Source organism: Astyanax mexicanus, chromosome 17 (genome assembly GCF_023375975.1).
Source record: "Astyanax mexicanus isolate ESR-SI-001 chromosome 17, AstMex3_surface, whole genome shotgun sequence".
NCBI lineage: Eukaryota > Metazoa > Chordata > Actinopteri > Characiformes > Acestrorhamphidae > Astyanax > Astyanax mexicanus.
Genome location: NC_064424.1, coordinates 41,839,935 through 41,855,904, shown reverse-complemented (window position 1 = coordinate 41,855,904; position 15,970 = coordinate 41,839,935). Strand labels below are relative to the sequence as shown.

The 15,970-nt window shown below is 38.2% G+C and overlaps 1 protein-coding gene and 1 long non-coding RNA gene across 2 annotated transcripts; both read right to left on the bottom strand.

The window, feature by feature from the left end:
- Positions 1 to 420: 420 nt before the first annotated feature.
- On the bottom strand, positions 421 to 11,940 carry myorg (myogenesis regulating glycosidase (putative)). The gene is made up of 3 exons (XM_007246036.4): positions 11,855 to 11,940; positions 4,514 to 5,004; positions 421 to 3,833 (listed from the first exon to the last, which is right to left on the bottom strand). The coding sequence occupies exons 2-3, from the start codon at positions 4,774 to 4,776 to the stop codon at positions 2,039 to 2,041; spliced, it is 2,058 nt and encodes a 685-aa protein (XP_007246098.1). The 5' UTR covers positions 4,777 to 5,004; positions 11,855 to 11,940; the 3' UTR covers positions 421 to 2,038.
- Positions 11,941 to 13,060: 1,120 nt separating this feature from the next.
- LOC125782351 (uncharacterized) lies at positions 13,061 to 15,453 on the bottom strand. The gene is made up of 3 exons (XR_007424975.1): positions 15,285 to 15,453; positions 14,618 to 14,707; positions 13,061 to 13,501 (listed from the first exon to the last, which is right to left on the bottom strand). It is a non-coding gene; the product is annotated as an uncharacterized LOC125782351 (long non-coding RNA).
- Positions 15,454 to 15,970: the final 517 nt, after the last annotated feature.

Here is a 15,970-nt window from a genome sequence, read left to right as displayed (position 1 = left end):
TCCAGGTAGCTGCACTGTTAAAATAGCAATAGCAAAAGTTACGCTGTAACTTTGGCGGATTCCCTGTAAAGGGAATGGCAAGTGATACACTCATCAGTTTATTCCACGTGATGCCCAAAACACACCCATGATGAATTAAGAGAGATAGTAAATGCTTTTTTGAGATGTGCAAAGCATACTTTTTGTCCTATCATTACAATAGCGAAGATACACTCACGCCCTTAATCTAGCTGCATGGTGCCCTGTTGATGGCTTGCCTATAGATTGCTAAAATAGGGCCCTTTGTGTGAAATTCCATCCCAAACAGAATCTTTTTCTTGGTAAAAAAATTTAATAAAAAAACGTTTTTTTTTTAAATAAATGTGCCACTTTTTTCACCATTGAACAAATACAATAACCTAAATAGCCTAATAACAAAACTACAATTGAAAAATATTTATTGAACACTGAACATTTTAATATCCCAGCAGACAAACCAACAAAGCACGATTAGTCATTTCCCAATTATTTCTCTCCCAAAATGTCAAATTTAATGTCCATTTAAACTTTATTGCCAAAAGTATCTGCTCTCTACGCTCTACTGTTCTTAAACTGATTTGAAGACCTCATGAACACCTTTGGAGGTGTGTAGTGATGGATTCTGCAGAAAGTTATTTATTTTACACTGACAGAGCGTGCTGCTGTTGTTCCCAGTGGCACTCCCACTGTTTTATAATATCACTGACAGTTGGTTGTGGATTATTTAGTAGCGAGTAGTGAAATTCCACGACTGGATTTGTTGCACAGGTGCTGCATCCTATCACAGTACCATGCTGAAGTTCACTGAGCTCCTGAGAGAGACCCATTATTTTACTAATGTTTGCAGAAGCAGTACTTGGAACCATAGAAGTGATTGGAACCAATTGGAGTTCAATGATTTGAATGGGTGGGTAAATAATTTGGCAATATAGTGTAAGAACAAGGTCAGCCAATATACGGACTCTTGAACTACCTGGTAGTTCAAAAGATCCAGTGATGTTCAGGAGAAAATGTACACAAGATCTACAGTGCCAAATATTAGCATAACAAGATTACAAAATGATTACCCAACTTCAACGGTCTATTGCAAAAACACATTTTTGTCCCTTTTTTAAAAAGCCGAGGTACGTAGTGTGCCACTAACTATCATAACTGTTTATTAAACTAACAGAGCCCTTTAGACATGCATATCTGAGTATCTGTGCAGCTTCTATATTAAGATTTAACCATATACAGTATGGTAATACAGTAATGCATTAACGGTAATACAGTAATGCATTAATTAGCTTATTCTCCACATGCTTGTGACTTTGCACAGAAAGCAATTGCAACACTTAAACTGCTACTAAAATCTAAAATCTGTAGCGATGCCACACTGTTTCATTACACAGCATATAATCTGACAATGTTATGACTTACATTTAATATAACAATAAATACTTATTTCCCAAAATGATATTATCTTAACAATAGTGGATAATAGTGCAGCCAAAGTTTATCCTGCAATGTGCGTCTCAGCTAGCGCCTCGGTTTTAGTCGGAAGCTCACAAATATGGCATCTGGTATGTACATTCAGAAATGTAAGGCACATGGTTAGGTATGCACATGAGTTTTCTGCACATTAAACTGCCATAAGTTTAGACAAATAAGGCAAATAACACAAAAAAATACATTCATTTAGCATTAATATGTTCTTAGCTGAAAACCAACACATATTAAAAAAAAAATATTGCTGTTGTCATAAAAAACCTTGTGAGCCATTTGTTACTTTTTGACATAATCAAGGCAGTTGTGATAAATGGACCAATAGAAATGCTCCAAATGAATGGGAATCTTTTTTTTTTTTTTTACTTTGACTTCCTCTGTAGGTAATAATTTTTGTTTTCCCGTAAATTTGCCAGTTTGGAGCTTATAGATACAAGGTTTACACATTTACACATAATACACATAATGCTTTCTCCCTGAAGAAAAAAAAAACAAACACAACACAAAAAAAACAGGAAAACAGGAATAAACAATTTCACTGGATCCAAAGAAAATACGCAATCTCATCAAGATCCACAGGATAATCAGTGAGATGCATAGGCTCCTTATTTTCATAGCGCTCTCCCTTATAGCTCCTCCAGTGACCTGCTGGCAGGTAGATATCCCGCTCCTGCTTGCCGGGTTCCAGCACTGGCGCCACCATCAGGTCATCTCCTATTAGGAACTGTGAGTCCACTCTATAGGCTGTCTCATCGCCAGTGGCTATCCACCATAAAGGACGGATGATAGGGTCACCTGTATTCAACACCTCTCCTGCAAGCTCCAAAACTCTGGGGGCAACCAGGGTCTCGTGGAGAGCGGTGAAGCGCTGGGCTATGGACACCACCTCGGCGTCATATTCCCATGGCGGAATGGAGAACTGCATGGACGGCATGAAAGCGGACAGCTCCAGCCAGCGGATGTAAAGCTCACGGTCCGGAAGCTTGCCGTTCCCATATGTACGGTTGGGATACGCATTGCCCCCGATCATATCTGGTAAGATAAACTGGTACCCCAGGATGCTGATGGTAAGAACAGTAGGGATGATGGACTTGAGGCCGAGCTCATAGCCCCAAACCGAATCACGGTCAATGAGACGGAAGAAGCAGGAGATGTTCTGAGATCCGTAGCCTGAACGGAGCTCTGCGCGTTCGTTGAAGGGAATGGCCATTTCTGTGTAGCGACGGGTAAAGGTGCTGGGGTCTGGAAGATGAGCTTTGGTTCGGAACTGCCAGGGGAGGTAGTTGGTCTCCCCAGCATCCAGCTTGAAGGAGGATATGCCATATTTAGAGCGAAGGGCTCTGAGATGTGAGGTAAACCAGTTCCTTGCCTCTGGGTTGGTAAAGTCTAGGATGCCGCCAATGCCGTTCCACCAGCGCACCAGAGCGGGAAGCTGACCGGTGGGCTCCATCACGAAAAGATCTTTCTCTAAGCACAGCCCAAAGTTGGCAGAGTCATAGTTCACAAAAGGGTGCGTCCATAAAGACACGAGAAAGCCATCTGCCTTCAGCTTGTGGAACATGCCGGAGGCGTTGGGAAACTTGACCGGGTCAAACTCAAACTCCCCATAACCGCTGGTATATCGGTCATCCAACTCTATGTGACTACAGTTAAAACCATGTTTGCGGATATTTCCCGCATAACTCAAGAGCTTCTCCTCATTTATGTCTTTTTTATGTAGTGCCCAGGTGGACCAGATGGGATAGCGGAACATGGCTTCTAAGGGAACCTTGTTGGGCTTAGGAAAGTACCTGCGAACCATGACCTTGTGTATGGAGGTGACATCTGGCCCCACGCAGACGCGGTAGCTAAGTTCAGCGTAAGGTGGCATCCCCGGCAGGGGCTTGTAAGGGCTGTCCTGATATCGCGCCTGGAAGTACATAGTCTTCTCTGTGTCGTTCCAGCCCAGATGGAAGGGCACAGAGTCATTGATCTTGATGGCAGTCGCGTTGGACGAGAGCCAGTAGCGCTCTAGGATGCCTCCAAAGTCGTGGCGATTGGAATAAATATCACTGGTGACAAAGGGCTTGGGGGCCTGCTGGCCTGAGATGGCAACGGGCCAGTTCTGCACAGCAGTTTCAGCACCTCCGTACCAGTGGGACTCGTTGTAGGCCATGGCGTGTTCCACCGGCCGGTCCGACTCCAGCTCCTCCCAGCGCACACGGTAGCACATCACAGTTTCTTTGGGTTTGACGGTCATGATGAAGAAGTTGACTCGCCCGGCGTTTGAGCGCGAACATCGCAGAATCACACCCTCCTTGGAGCACGAATCCAAATCGAGTGTTCCAGATCTGAAATATATAAAAACATTTATCATTTATCAGCCATAACATTAGTACCACTGACAGATAACATCAATAACATGAGTTATCTTTACCTACAGTCACCTCCAAAAGTATTATAACAGAGAGACCAATACCTTTATTTCTGCTGTAGACTGAAAACTTTTGGGTTTGACATTAAAAGATGAATATAAGACAAAAGATCAACATTTCAGGTATTTACACCTGGATCTGATACACAGTTTAAAATAGTACACATGTTCTCTTGTAAGAAAAGTATCTTAATATAGTAGGGTTGCAGTGATTAGTAAATATAATCAATAATGTTGATAATGTTATTTAAATTTGTGGACTACAAATTTCATTGTCGACTAATCATATAATTTGTAAGTGCTAGGAACAGAATCACAATATTTACTCACTAAATATCGATACTTTCTACATTTAAACAACATCTAGACATTTAAATGGCTTTCAGATCTTATGATCAGATGTTATATCATTTTTTTGTTTGAGAACATGGCAGAAATAATTGCTGACTAATCGGAAACTAATCGGAAAAATAATCATCAGATTAGTCGACTACCAAAATAATCATTAGTTGCAGCCCTATAAAATATAGTGCTCCTAATTCTGACGACTGTGCATTTTGTATTATTATTATTATTATTATTATTATTATCACAAACCTGAAGGCCATCTTGAACACGATTCCTCCAGCCTGGTTGCGGATAAGGAAGCCATCCTTATTCAGATCCAATAACTCTGTCTTCAACAGATCAGCTTTGCGAAGAGAGGCAATGTAATAACACCACGCCGTCACAGCAGCTATAACCAGCACCAGGCCCAGCACTCCAGCGCCCACTAGTGGACGACTTTCCTTGTTTATTTTCTTAATAGGCACTCCGTCTGTAATAGTGCCCCCTGCTCCTCCGGGTACTACTTGGTACATTGTGTATCTGCCCCTTTCATTCAACTAAGAAAAGTCAGAGTGGCAAATAAAGGGTTTGACAACCAAAGTGCAAAAGAGGAGACTGCGGACGATAACTAACACAGAGCTTTCATTTGTACTTATCTTCTGAAACATTACGCTGGCAGGTTGGAATTGCTCAAGTTGAGCAAACTGGAGTTTTCTTTTACTCAAAGATCCTTTTAGCTTGTGTCTTCATCCTTTACAAACCTGTAAAAAAAGAGACAAATAATACAAGAGGTTTAATTAGATTTCATTCAACACATTTTTGCTTGTTTCTATCAAATTCACTAGGTTGGTTACCTCATCATTATGAGCTATATCATATACCTGTGAGCTGCTTATTTGTATATGCAAATATATTTCTTAGATTCTCAGAAATATCTTTTTGAAGACTTAAACCCTGAACGTCCTGATCACAGACCCATTGCACTATCAATGTCAGAGAATCTTACAATCAGTAAACTTTTTGGATCCAACATTTCTAGATTTTTCTCATCTTTAAAAATCCACACAATACTAAAACTTTTCGAAAATGAGCATACATTCACACACCCCGTATCTGGACCACTGCTTGCTTATACTTGGAGTGTCATACCCATTTTAATTCCCCCTACAACTGTGAACTTTTAAGAACTGTATACACTTGTTCACTTTACCAGCCTTAAGCTTTAATACAGCTATATTTGCACTGATGTTTATACGGGTTCTGTTCTGTTTATAATGCTACTGTCATTCCATCTTAAATTCACCATCACTACTGCACTATTGTCTTGTGTCACGTATGTCTATATCTGTGACCCTGTTGTACTGTACATTTAGTGTCTTTCATTCTTTTATATTTATAATTTTACTGTGCTGTATTTTTTGTAACTTTAGAAAGGAGAGTAACATAATTTCAATCATCTATACATCCTGTACATATGCAGAAAAACACTTGATTAGAAACAGTTAAATTCTACAGTTTTACATGCTGCAGAGATCCTGGTCATATTGACATATTGGTATATAGTGTTACACGACATGAACTCTATAAAAGCAACTGTTTATTACTTCTCAAATTTGTTTATCAAGTGCCAAAAACTCTGCATAAAACTGTACTGCCAGATAATTGATTTTTTTTTCAAAAACTATGATAATGCTGTGAGAGTGTGAGGGAACTGCTGATTAAAGATAAGATGTGTCACTGATTTTAGTAAAAGTTTAAAGTGTACAGCTGTGCTTAGGTTACAAAGTTCAGTTTCAAACAGGCCAAAACACGATTCTCTGCCTGGGGGCAAAGAGAAGCACATGATGATCCTTCACTTCAGCGCGAAGCCAAGTCCTGTGTGTAAGTGTGTGTGTGTGTGTGTGTATGGGTGTGAATAACAAGGTCTGTAGGAAGGCAGTGAAAACCCTTCTTTACTAATCTTAACCTTAAAGCAAATTCTGATTCATCACAAACAGCTCACTCTACAAGACCTGGAGCACACAGCTAAGGACAGAGTAGATAATAAACAAGACGTTGTTGATCATCCAGCTCAGCTAATGGAGAGAGACTCTTATATTTTAAATAACAGAAGAGTCCTCTGTGTTGCCTTTTTTTTAACCATCCAATACACATGCTGGGTCAATATTCACAAGAAAAACAGCCTCGGGTCACAATTTGGATTTTTCTTAGACTTTTCTTTTTTTTTGTTTTTACCTTGAAACAAATAAAAAATTATTTAAAGATCATAAAACATTTATATATTTTTAAGAACTACTATAAGAACAACAGATATGAATACATCAATAAGCTCTTTAAAAAAAAAAATAATAATAATTACAGTAGATTTAAGGTCAGTTTCCCCAGACATGGATTAAGCCTAGTTAGAGAACTAAATTTTCCTCAAAATAAAAATGATTTGTGGTCCAAGACTAGGCTACACCTTTGTTCAAATATTTTCCAAATATATATTTTTTTCTGTTTTGCCAAGATTTAACTAAATAAAGTATTATTACAAATGTGTTTTGTGCCCTTTATACAGCACCAGTGTTTGCTCTTCATTTCTTAATTAAATTTGTTTTCTACATTGTTGATTAATATTAAAGACATAAAAACAATAAAGGACACATATAGAATTTCATAGTAAACAGTAAAAAAATGTTTGTCCTTCACAATCCCCTGATCTAAACCTGATTAACTGAGATTGTTATTTGGGATGAGCTGGAGCTTCACAGCATGACTCTGTGAAGATACTGATAAATTCCAATTCAAGAGTGCGTAATGTGGCACTTAAAAAAATCTAAAGTATAAAATTTGTTTTAGATACTTCAATATTAAATTTACAATGTAGAAAAGTGTCCAATTTTTTTACATGCAATGTAAACGCACAAATAACAAAAGCAATTGGGGATTTGTATTAAGTACAGATATTTAAAAGAACAAATTAACAGTTGTTGTTTTTTTTTTTCTAATTCTGTGTTTTTCTGTGCATATTTCATGTTTATATCTGAATTCCACTTCCTCAATTCTACTAATTCTACTAATGTGAATGAGCTGGTATAATAATATAATACATAGAAATCTACTGACCCTTAAATTAATGCAATTTAATTATTATTATTATTATTATTATCATTATCATTATTATTATTATTATTATTATTATTGTTTTTATTTATTGCAATAATATTATCATTACAACAGTGGCATTCAATAATATTGTTTTCTGCAGTTATTTCTAGAACAGTATTTTATAAACAAAAAAAGTAATTGTGGTAGGCCTATGGACTAATAATTAAGAGATTAAAATACATTTATTTACACCTTAAGACTTGGCTTGGAGTTCTGTATTACTACGAGCTAAGCACACCTATTCTCCTCTTGGTCATGTTCCAGTTTTTTTTGTTGTTTTTTTTTTGGCCTTGTCTGATACAGAAATACTAACTGATGCAAATTTTAATATAATTAAATATAATCTAATATAATAGCGAGTGTTACTACCATCTTCATATGAAATCTGTAGTTATATAGAGTAAGTGTAAATTAGGGCTGGGGCGACGCGTCGACATAATCGACGTCATCGATTACAAAAATACATCGATTTGCATAACGTGCGTCGGCGCGTCGTAAACATGGCGGCGCCTGTGGAGAGCATTAGAGGTTAGATCGGGCCCAAAAATTCCAACTGGCTGTTTTCGGGCTGTTTTAATGAGCGAAATATGATCAGAATTATGTTAATTAACACGGTAACATAGAAGCATAGAACTATTATTTAATTAAAATGATTTTTAAGAACAGCTAAACACAGTTCTGCAAGTCAAACGCGGAGGAGTTCACGTGCGAGAGACACAGAGAGAGAGACACAGAGAGAGAGAGAGAGAGAGAGAGAGAGAGAGAGAGAGCTACTCACAGGTGAAGGTTCTCTTTGATCTCCTCGTGCTCATATTCTAGTCCAATTCATAATTCTGCAGCTCCCTCAGTGTTTTCTGCCGTATTTTGCGGCTAGCGCGAGCGCTTACAACTGACACCGCGGACCGCGAGGTGCCGCCGCGTTTGTGCCGAATCCGACTCTCTGCTGAATCTGACTCCCGCTTCGCGGACAGAATCGGCACAACACCCCCGCTGTAGAACTGCGGTAGTGAAAACAGCGCTTATAAATAAATTAGTTTAGTTTCACTTTCAGTTTTCGTTATTTTTTTTTTTTTTATAAAAATATAATTAAAAAACAGACGCCTACATCTCGGACTATTTTCTGGAGCCCGGGTCGGATTTACGGGCGGGCCTCGGGTCATGTCGGGTTCGGGCAGAGAATCTAAGCTCTGGAGAGCTTGGACTCCGGAGAGCAATCTCCAGCTACAAAAAAACGCCAGCGGGCATCTAAAGTTTGGGAGCATTTCACGCAAAAGGGCAACAATGTGGTCCTCTGCCATACGTGCAAAAGGAGCACTTGAAGCGCAAACATCCAGGAGCACTATGTCAACAGGGTCACACAGTAAGTTACCGTTTACATCAGGGTCTCCGCGGGTGTCCTTAAAAAGACTTAAGGCTGTCTACCAAAGGTTTTAAACCTGCCACAGGCAGAAATTATACATTTTTGGTTTATATTTGTGCATGGCATTTCACAGTTTCCAGAAACAGTAGCATTATTCATAAGTTCAGGTGTTTAGCTAAGCTAGCTGCCTTAAGTTATTTTAGCTAGCGCCGTCGGCGCTGCGGTGTCACACCGTTTTCTGTCACCGTCGGAATTTTGTGACCAGTGCTCACGGTTATGAGCGTTCATTGGCAAAACGGAAGCTTTCTATACCTACACCTTACCCTCAGCCCTAAACTGAACCGTTTTGGCCAGTCGGGGTAAACATTAGAAACGAACACGTTTCGAATCGGCCAGTGCACCGGTCTGCTGAGAACTACTTGCCAGTGGTCACAAAATCTAGCGGTCACAGAAAACAGTGCAACACACGGTTGTGGTGTATGGGAGCTTATCCATTTTTAGCGTTATAGATCTAAACAACGTGCTGTACATGTAAGTGATTATAAGTGTGGGGTTTGGTTTAGTAGGCTTGTGTTGTTGTTGTTGTTGTTGTTGTTGTTGTTATTATATATAAATATAGTAATTTATCGTTTGCTTTAAAACGTAAAATAATTATTTAAATATGTTTCTCAATGAATAGATTAGTCGACTAATCGAAAAAAATAATCGTTAGAATAATCGTTTAAAAAATAATCGTTAGGGACAGCCCTAGTGTAAATGATTTAAATTAATGGCAGGAGTTGATGCTGCCTGCTGCCAGTGCTTCTGGCCACAGTGTTCCACGTTTTGGAAACTAGACAATGCAGAACTGGTGGTCCAAGTGACCACTTGCCTTGGAGGCTCTATTTGCATATTTTCCCTTTAAACAGACAAACAGAGCACTAGACCAGTTAATAATTTACACATTCCCACAAATCCATCATTAAAAACAAAACAAATATTTTTCACTCTTCCAAAAAGAGATCTGGTTGAAAAGGACTCTTAGGTTGGAAATAGAAGCAACCACAGACCTTTAATGAGGGCTGAGTTAGGAAATTACGATTTAACAGACGATAAAGGTTTAACTAAGGACTTTAAGATAAGTTCTGAGTGGAGCGGAAAAGTATCTATGAGAATCTGAGAGTCTGGGGGAAGATTTTGAATAGAGCGTGACGTTAACTAGAGATGTTTCATTTTATATTTTACACAATATATTATGGCACAGTAATATGGTTTTAAAAATCCATGTGATAATAGCATTAGTTTGTCTTAAAAAGCAGTCTCATTATTTAGAGTAAAGCCTTAATGGTATTTTTTGAACTGTTTATTTATTTTATTGTTGTTAATTATGGCTTCCAGACAATGAAAAACCCACAAATCTGTGTCTCAAAAAATCTGATTAGTATATAAGACCAATCGGTCCTTTTAGCAGTTTGAGCAGTGTGCCAAGTCCTGCTGGAAAATAAAATGTGCATCTTTATAAAAGTTGTCTTCAGCAGAGGGAAGCATGAAGTGCTGTAAGATTTTCCAGGAAAACACTGTACTGAATTTTGACTTGATAAAACTTGGGTCAACACCAGCAGATGACATGTCTCTCCAAACCATCACTGATCATCAGTAAATTTTGCATTTCATTTGAAAATCAAGGGAGCAGAGTCTGGAGGAAGAGTGGAGAGACACACAGTCCAGTCCAAGCTGCTTGAGGTCTAGTGTGAAGTTTCCACCAATCAGTGATGGTTTGGAGAGACATGTCATCGGCTGGTGTTGATCCACTGTGTTATATCAAGTCCAAGAATACACTATTGCAACAAAATAAAAATAAAAAATAGTTGTATTATTGCATACAATATGATATGAGCACACCCCTAACTGAGATAAAAAAAAATACAAGAACATGATCAGATTTGTAACAGAAGTCAATGATCCAGAATGTCATAATACTAATAATGCACTCCAAATATCTCCATATATCCAGATTAAAGTAAAACAAATGATACTGAACAGATATAATTTGTCTCTAGTAGATACATAATGGAAAATGAGAATAGTGTGAATTTTTCTTTTGCTAAAAACAGCAAAAAAGTGGTACTCTGATGTGATAATTAGGGGTGGGCGATATGGCACGATATTTCAGGGTGTTATATCTTTCATGATATTCAAAAATGTTGGCGATATTATTGCGTACTATACAATATGGCACACCCCTAGTTTCATGTGCAGCATGCATATATAACACGGAGAGACCTATTGTATTTCACAAAGAGCAAGAAAAAGTGGATTTTAGCTGAAGGACACATTTAATAATTATATAAGTGTTGTTTGTTTGTTTTTGTTTCTCCAGTTTTATACCACTAAATTCTCTAAAGACTATAAAACTAAGTTTGTTTTTACTATTTTACTGCATGACTCACAATAACTATACCTCAAACATGGCGCTTTGGTGAGGCTACACATTGTAAACACACGTGACTGTCAACAATCTATAAGATACTACAGTCACCCCACAATTTCCATAGGGGTACATTACTAGTTAGCTAACCTGGTAGATATGTATTCTCTCTTTAAGTGCTAATAAAATGAGCTACTTAAACACATATAGTTACTATATACTATATACCCAAAACAGTAAAGCCAGAAAACTGTGTATGTTACTTAGTTAACTAACTAGTTAGCTAGTAAGCTAACTAGCTAACTAGTTCCACACAATGCCCACCACAACAACCACCAGGTAACGTTACAGGGGTAACTTTTATCCGTCTAGAACCGCTTAACAGCCCACACACTCCTGATAAACAGTATGGAGGATATTAAGGGTATAAACAGGGTCAGGAAGGCTAAATATGCTGTATATTCCTCCGGACATAAACAGCGGGCAGTCCGCCGCTGTGCTCCGGCTGCTTCTGCTGTACAGCGGGGCTCCGCGCAGACCGTTATTCAGAACAACGCGGCACAAAACAGCGCAGTGTCCGCACTGTACCGCCTTAACCCGGCTAATACGAGTTTTAACAGCAAATATTAACGATATAACTCACATTCTGAGTCAAACACACCCCATAAAAACACCGAGTCCTGCATTAACTCACCCGCAGCCCGCCAGCAGCGCTCCTAACTTCGTGAGTTGAGTTCAATGACGTCTGGAGACGGTGTGAGTGTTTTTGTTGTGGGCGGGACCTAAGAGATTTTGGGTTTGGGAATGCTGGGAAATGTAGTTGTAAGAGAGATTAGCATAAAACAATATTATCGCTGAAGTTTTTTTATATAATAAATGAATACTGAAATCATTTAGACAATGAAGGAACACATAAGGAATCATGTAGTAAATTTAAAAAGTGTTAAACGAACCAAACATACTCTGTGAAGCATTCAGGTGCCTGCTTTGAGGAATCTAATGTATAAAACATATTTTGGTTTGTTTAACCCCATTGTTTTTTTTTTTTACTAAATAATTACATATGTTTTAATTCATATTTTGGATTACTTTAGTATTTATCAAAAGTAAAATGCAGAAAATGTTAAAAAAAAGGAAAAAAAACTTTTGCTACTGTATAACCTATGAAAAGCTACACAACAAAGTTACTTACAGCCCTTTTTTTTTCCATCTTGACCAGCAACAGTTTAACGGTGCCTGGAGTGCACTTCTGTCCACCTTAATATCAAATAGTTCATACAGCCTACACAGAGTATACAGGCAGTAAAAAACACTGGTAAAAAAAGTGAACATTTCAAAACTCTGCTCACTCAGCCCCAGATTCCTTAGAAAGGTCAGTTTCTGTCAGTTGTTCATTTACATTTACAAATTAAATCTTAAAATCTAATTTTAACATAGGATTTGAACAAAACGTATTATTTTATTTTTTAATGAATAATAATGAATAAATTGTGTATTATTTTATCCCCAGCGCCTTTTTTTAAGGTCTCTCTAGTCCAGCATAGTGTATATTGCATTTGCGTATTATTGTGATAGACTCTGCTATTGATGCTGATCTACCAGCCTGGTCATTCTAGTTTACTAGCTTGGTCATGATTTTTAACTGGCTCAGTCTAGCTTGGTCATGCTGCTCATTCCTGCCTTAGAGCAGCTAAATCATCAAACTCAAACATAAACATATCCTATGCTGGTCAAGACCAATGCTGGTCAAGACCAATGCTGGACAGCCGGTTTGTCCAGCGTGACCAGTTTGAGCCTGTTTTTCAGCAGGATAGATGACAAAATCTCAAGTCATATGTCAGTATAATATAGACTGTATACAAATGCATCTCACACATTAAAAAAAGCAGTTTTAATCCATTGTTGGTACATGTTAGGTACAGTTTTTTTATATATATACACCAATCAAGTACAACATTAATACCACCTTCTGTGTTTCTGTGCCTACCAGACACAGCAGTGCTGCTGGAGTTTTTAAACACTGTTTAAATGTTCACTCACTGTCTGCTCTATTAATCACTCCTACCTACCTTGCTCTACCGTGAAGGACAAAAAGGCAATGCCCACAGGACATTGTTGATAGACTGGGGTGTTTAAAACCTCCAGCAGCACTGCTGTGTCTGATCTCAGACAAACACATAACGCCCTTAAGCTGCACTCAGAGACAGCATGCTGTTGTCCAGTGAAAAGGCTGTGAATCCAGGCCTGGTATTAGTGATGCCACTCTGACACAAACTCGGGGTGGATGATGTAGTACCCAGCTTTGTAAGGCTTCACTACATGGAAACAGCTGTAGCCACCACTGCAGAGAGAGAGAGAGAGGAAGAGAGAGAGAGAGAGAGAGAAGGCCAAAACACAGGAATTTAAACTTGGGTGTATCGGCCATTTGGATGCATAAAGGCAGTGGTTGTCATACTTTTTAGACCACGTATCTCCAATGACCAAACTAAACTAAAACCGAAACTGCTGCATACTACATACAACATTTCACAGAAACACATCTATTTTACACACATGCTTATTAAACACAGTAAACTAGATGTGTAATCCACATATATATATATATATATATATATATATATATATATATATATATATATATATATATATATATATATATATATATATATATATACACATCATATCTTCTGCTAATTGTCTTTTACCTGTTGTGTTGAGCTTGCCAGCGTTTTTAATCTGTAAGTTAGCTTGGTTAATACAGTATTCCTACTGAGATATCTTAGAAACATTTAGAGAGAGGAAAACATCAAGAGTGCCAAGCAGTGAAATATATTATTTACTATCATATTTAGCTATAAATTGTAAATGCGGGAACTGTTGTGAACTGTGGGTGACTGGCTAATAATATAGCATATGTTGTGGCGTTCCACAGGGTTTTACTCTAGGGCCAATTAAACTGATGTTAATAATTATAAAACTGTAGTTCTTATAGTAAAGGGCTGAGGGTGGAGTGTAGGCTGACATACAGGTTCTAACAGATAAAGCACAGCAACATACGTCATAAAAAAGGTTAGAAACATTACAGGTGGAAACATTATAGATTTCAGTCCCTAATGTTTTAATGCAAGTAGAATTTGTTATACTGTGATTTTTGTTCTGTTATATAGGCAGAAGATAGGGCTGATTTCAGTTAGATGCTGAGGAGGATTTTAAAGGACTTTAATATCCTTGAAATACTTTTTAAGGTCTGTTTTTATTGGTTTCTGAGAGAATCAATTTAGACTTGAGTTAACACTACCAGATTCTGCCCAAGCAAAACAAAAAAGCAAACATATTTGATTTTCTGCGACTGAAATCTGATGCTCCTAATAATTTTAGAATTATTATTAGATTTTAGGATTATTACGAATCCCCTAATTTTAGGATTATTACAGACCTCCTAATTCAATAAGCATACCTTGATTCGGAGGTTGATTTTGAGCGTGGTCTGGAATATGACAGATCTGGTTTTGAAGGCCTTATAGGGGGAATACTGCTTGAGATTTTCCTGTGAGGGAGCAAGGCAATATTAACACATCACCAGAAGTATACTGTAGAAGTCAAAAGTTTGGACACACCTTCTCATTCAGTGTTTTTTCTTTTATTTATTTTTTATTTGTTTATTTTCTACATTGTAGATTAATATTAAATACATAAAAAACAATTACACATATGGAATTACATGGTAAACTGTACAATAAAGTGTTTGTCCTCCACAATTCTTTGACCTAAACCTGATGAACCGAGATGGTGATTTGAGGTGATTTAATTGGGATGAGCTGGAGCTTCACAGCGTGCTGGAAAGCAGCAACTATTGTTCAGCACCTCCAGGAACTCCTTCCTTCAAGACGCTGAGAAAACTATTCCAGGTGACTCTCCCTCATGAAGCCATTAAGAACATTTCTTCTCAGACATAAATGTAGTACTTGATTGTACTTATTAAATGTACAATCATAAAAAGTAAAAAAAAAAGGAATAAAACACATTGAATGAGAAGAGGTGCCTGTCCACACTTTTGACAGATACTGTAAATTAAATTATTTTGTATTACCAATGTATTGTATATTGTGGAACAGAGTATTTACCTTTGAATGCTCTTGTCTGAGCCCCACGACTGCCTAGCTGTGGCAGTATCTCTTGGCTGTGGTTTGGGGAGCCAGCCAGCAGGAGGCGCTGCAGTCACTGCTGCTTTTGAATCACTGTGTGGAGCATTCAGGGCAGGCTGTGTTTGTGATGGAGCTTTGCCATCTACAGACACAGAGGAGGGGGAGGAAAATGAGAGAGCTGCTTGTAACAAACCAAACCATGTGAAAATCATTCACTATGTGCAGTCTATGTATATACAGGGGTAGGACAATGAAACTGATACACCTGGTTTTAGACCACAATCATTTATTGTGGTGACGGACAGTTCTGGCGGAAACAGGAGAGTTGAGTTGCACATCTGGGTTAGCACCAGAACATTCCTTTCAGACAGCTTCCTCTTACAGCGTCCACAGTTAATCCTGTTGGATGTGGTAGGTCCTTCTTGGTGGTATGCTGACATTACCCTGGATACCGTGGCTCTTGATGCATCACAAAGACTTGCTGTCTTGGTCACAGATGGTCACAGATGGTCACAGATGCTCCAGCAAGACGTGCACCAACAATTTTTCCTCTTTTAAACTCTGGTTTGTCACTCATAATGTTGTGTGCATTGCAATTTTTTGAGTAAAACTGTGCTCTTACCCTGATTATTGAACCTTCACACTCTTACTGCTCTTACTGGTGC

Excerpts from the sequence above, each read along its gene's own strand:
- myorg (XM_007246036.4), bottom strand. The coding sequence starts at position 4,776 with ATGTACCAAGTAGTACCCGGAGGAGCAGGGGGCACTATTACAGACGGA. Across the intron at positions 3,834-4,513 it reads GTGTTCAAGATGGCCTTCAG|ATCTGGAACACTCGATTTGG; the intron begins GTTTGTGATAAT and ends TATATATTTCAG.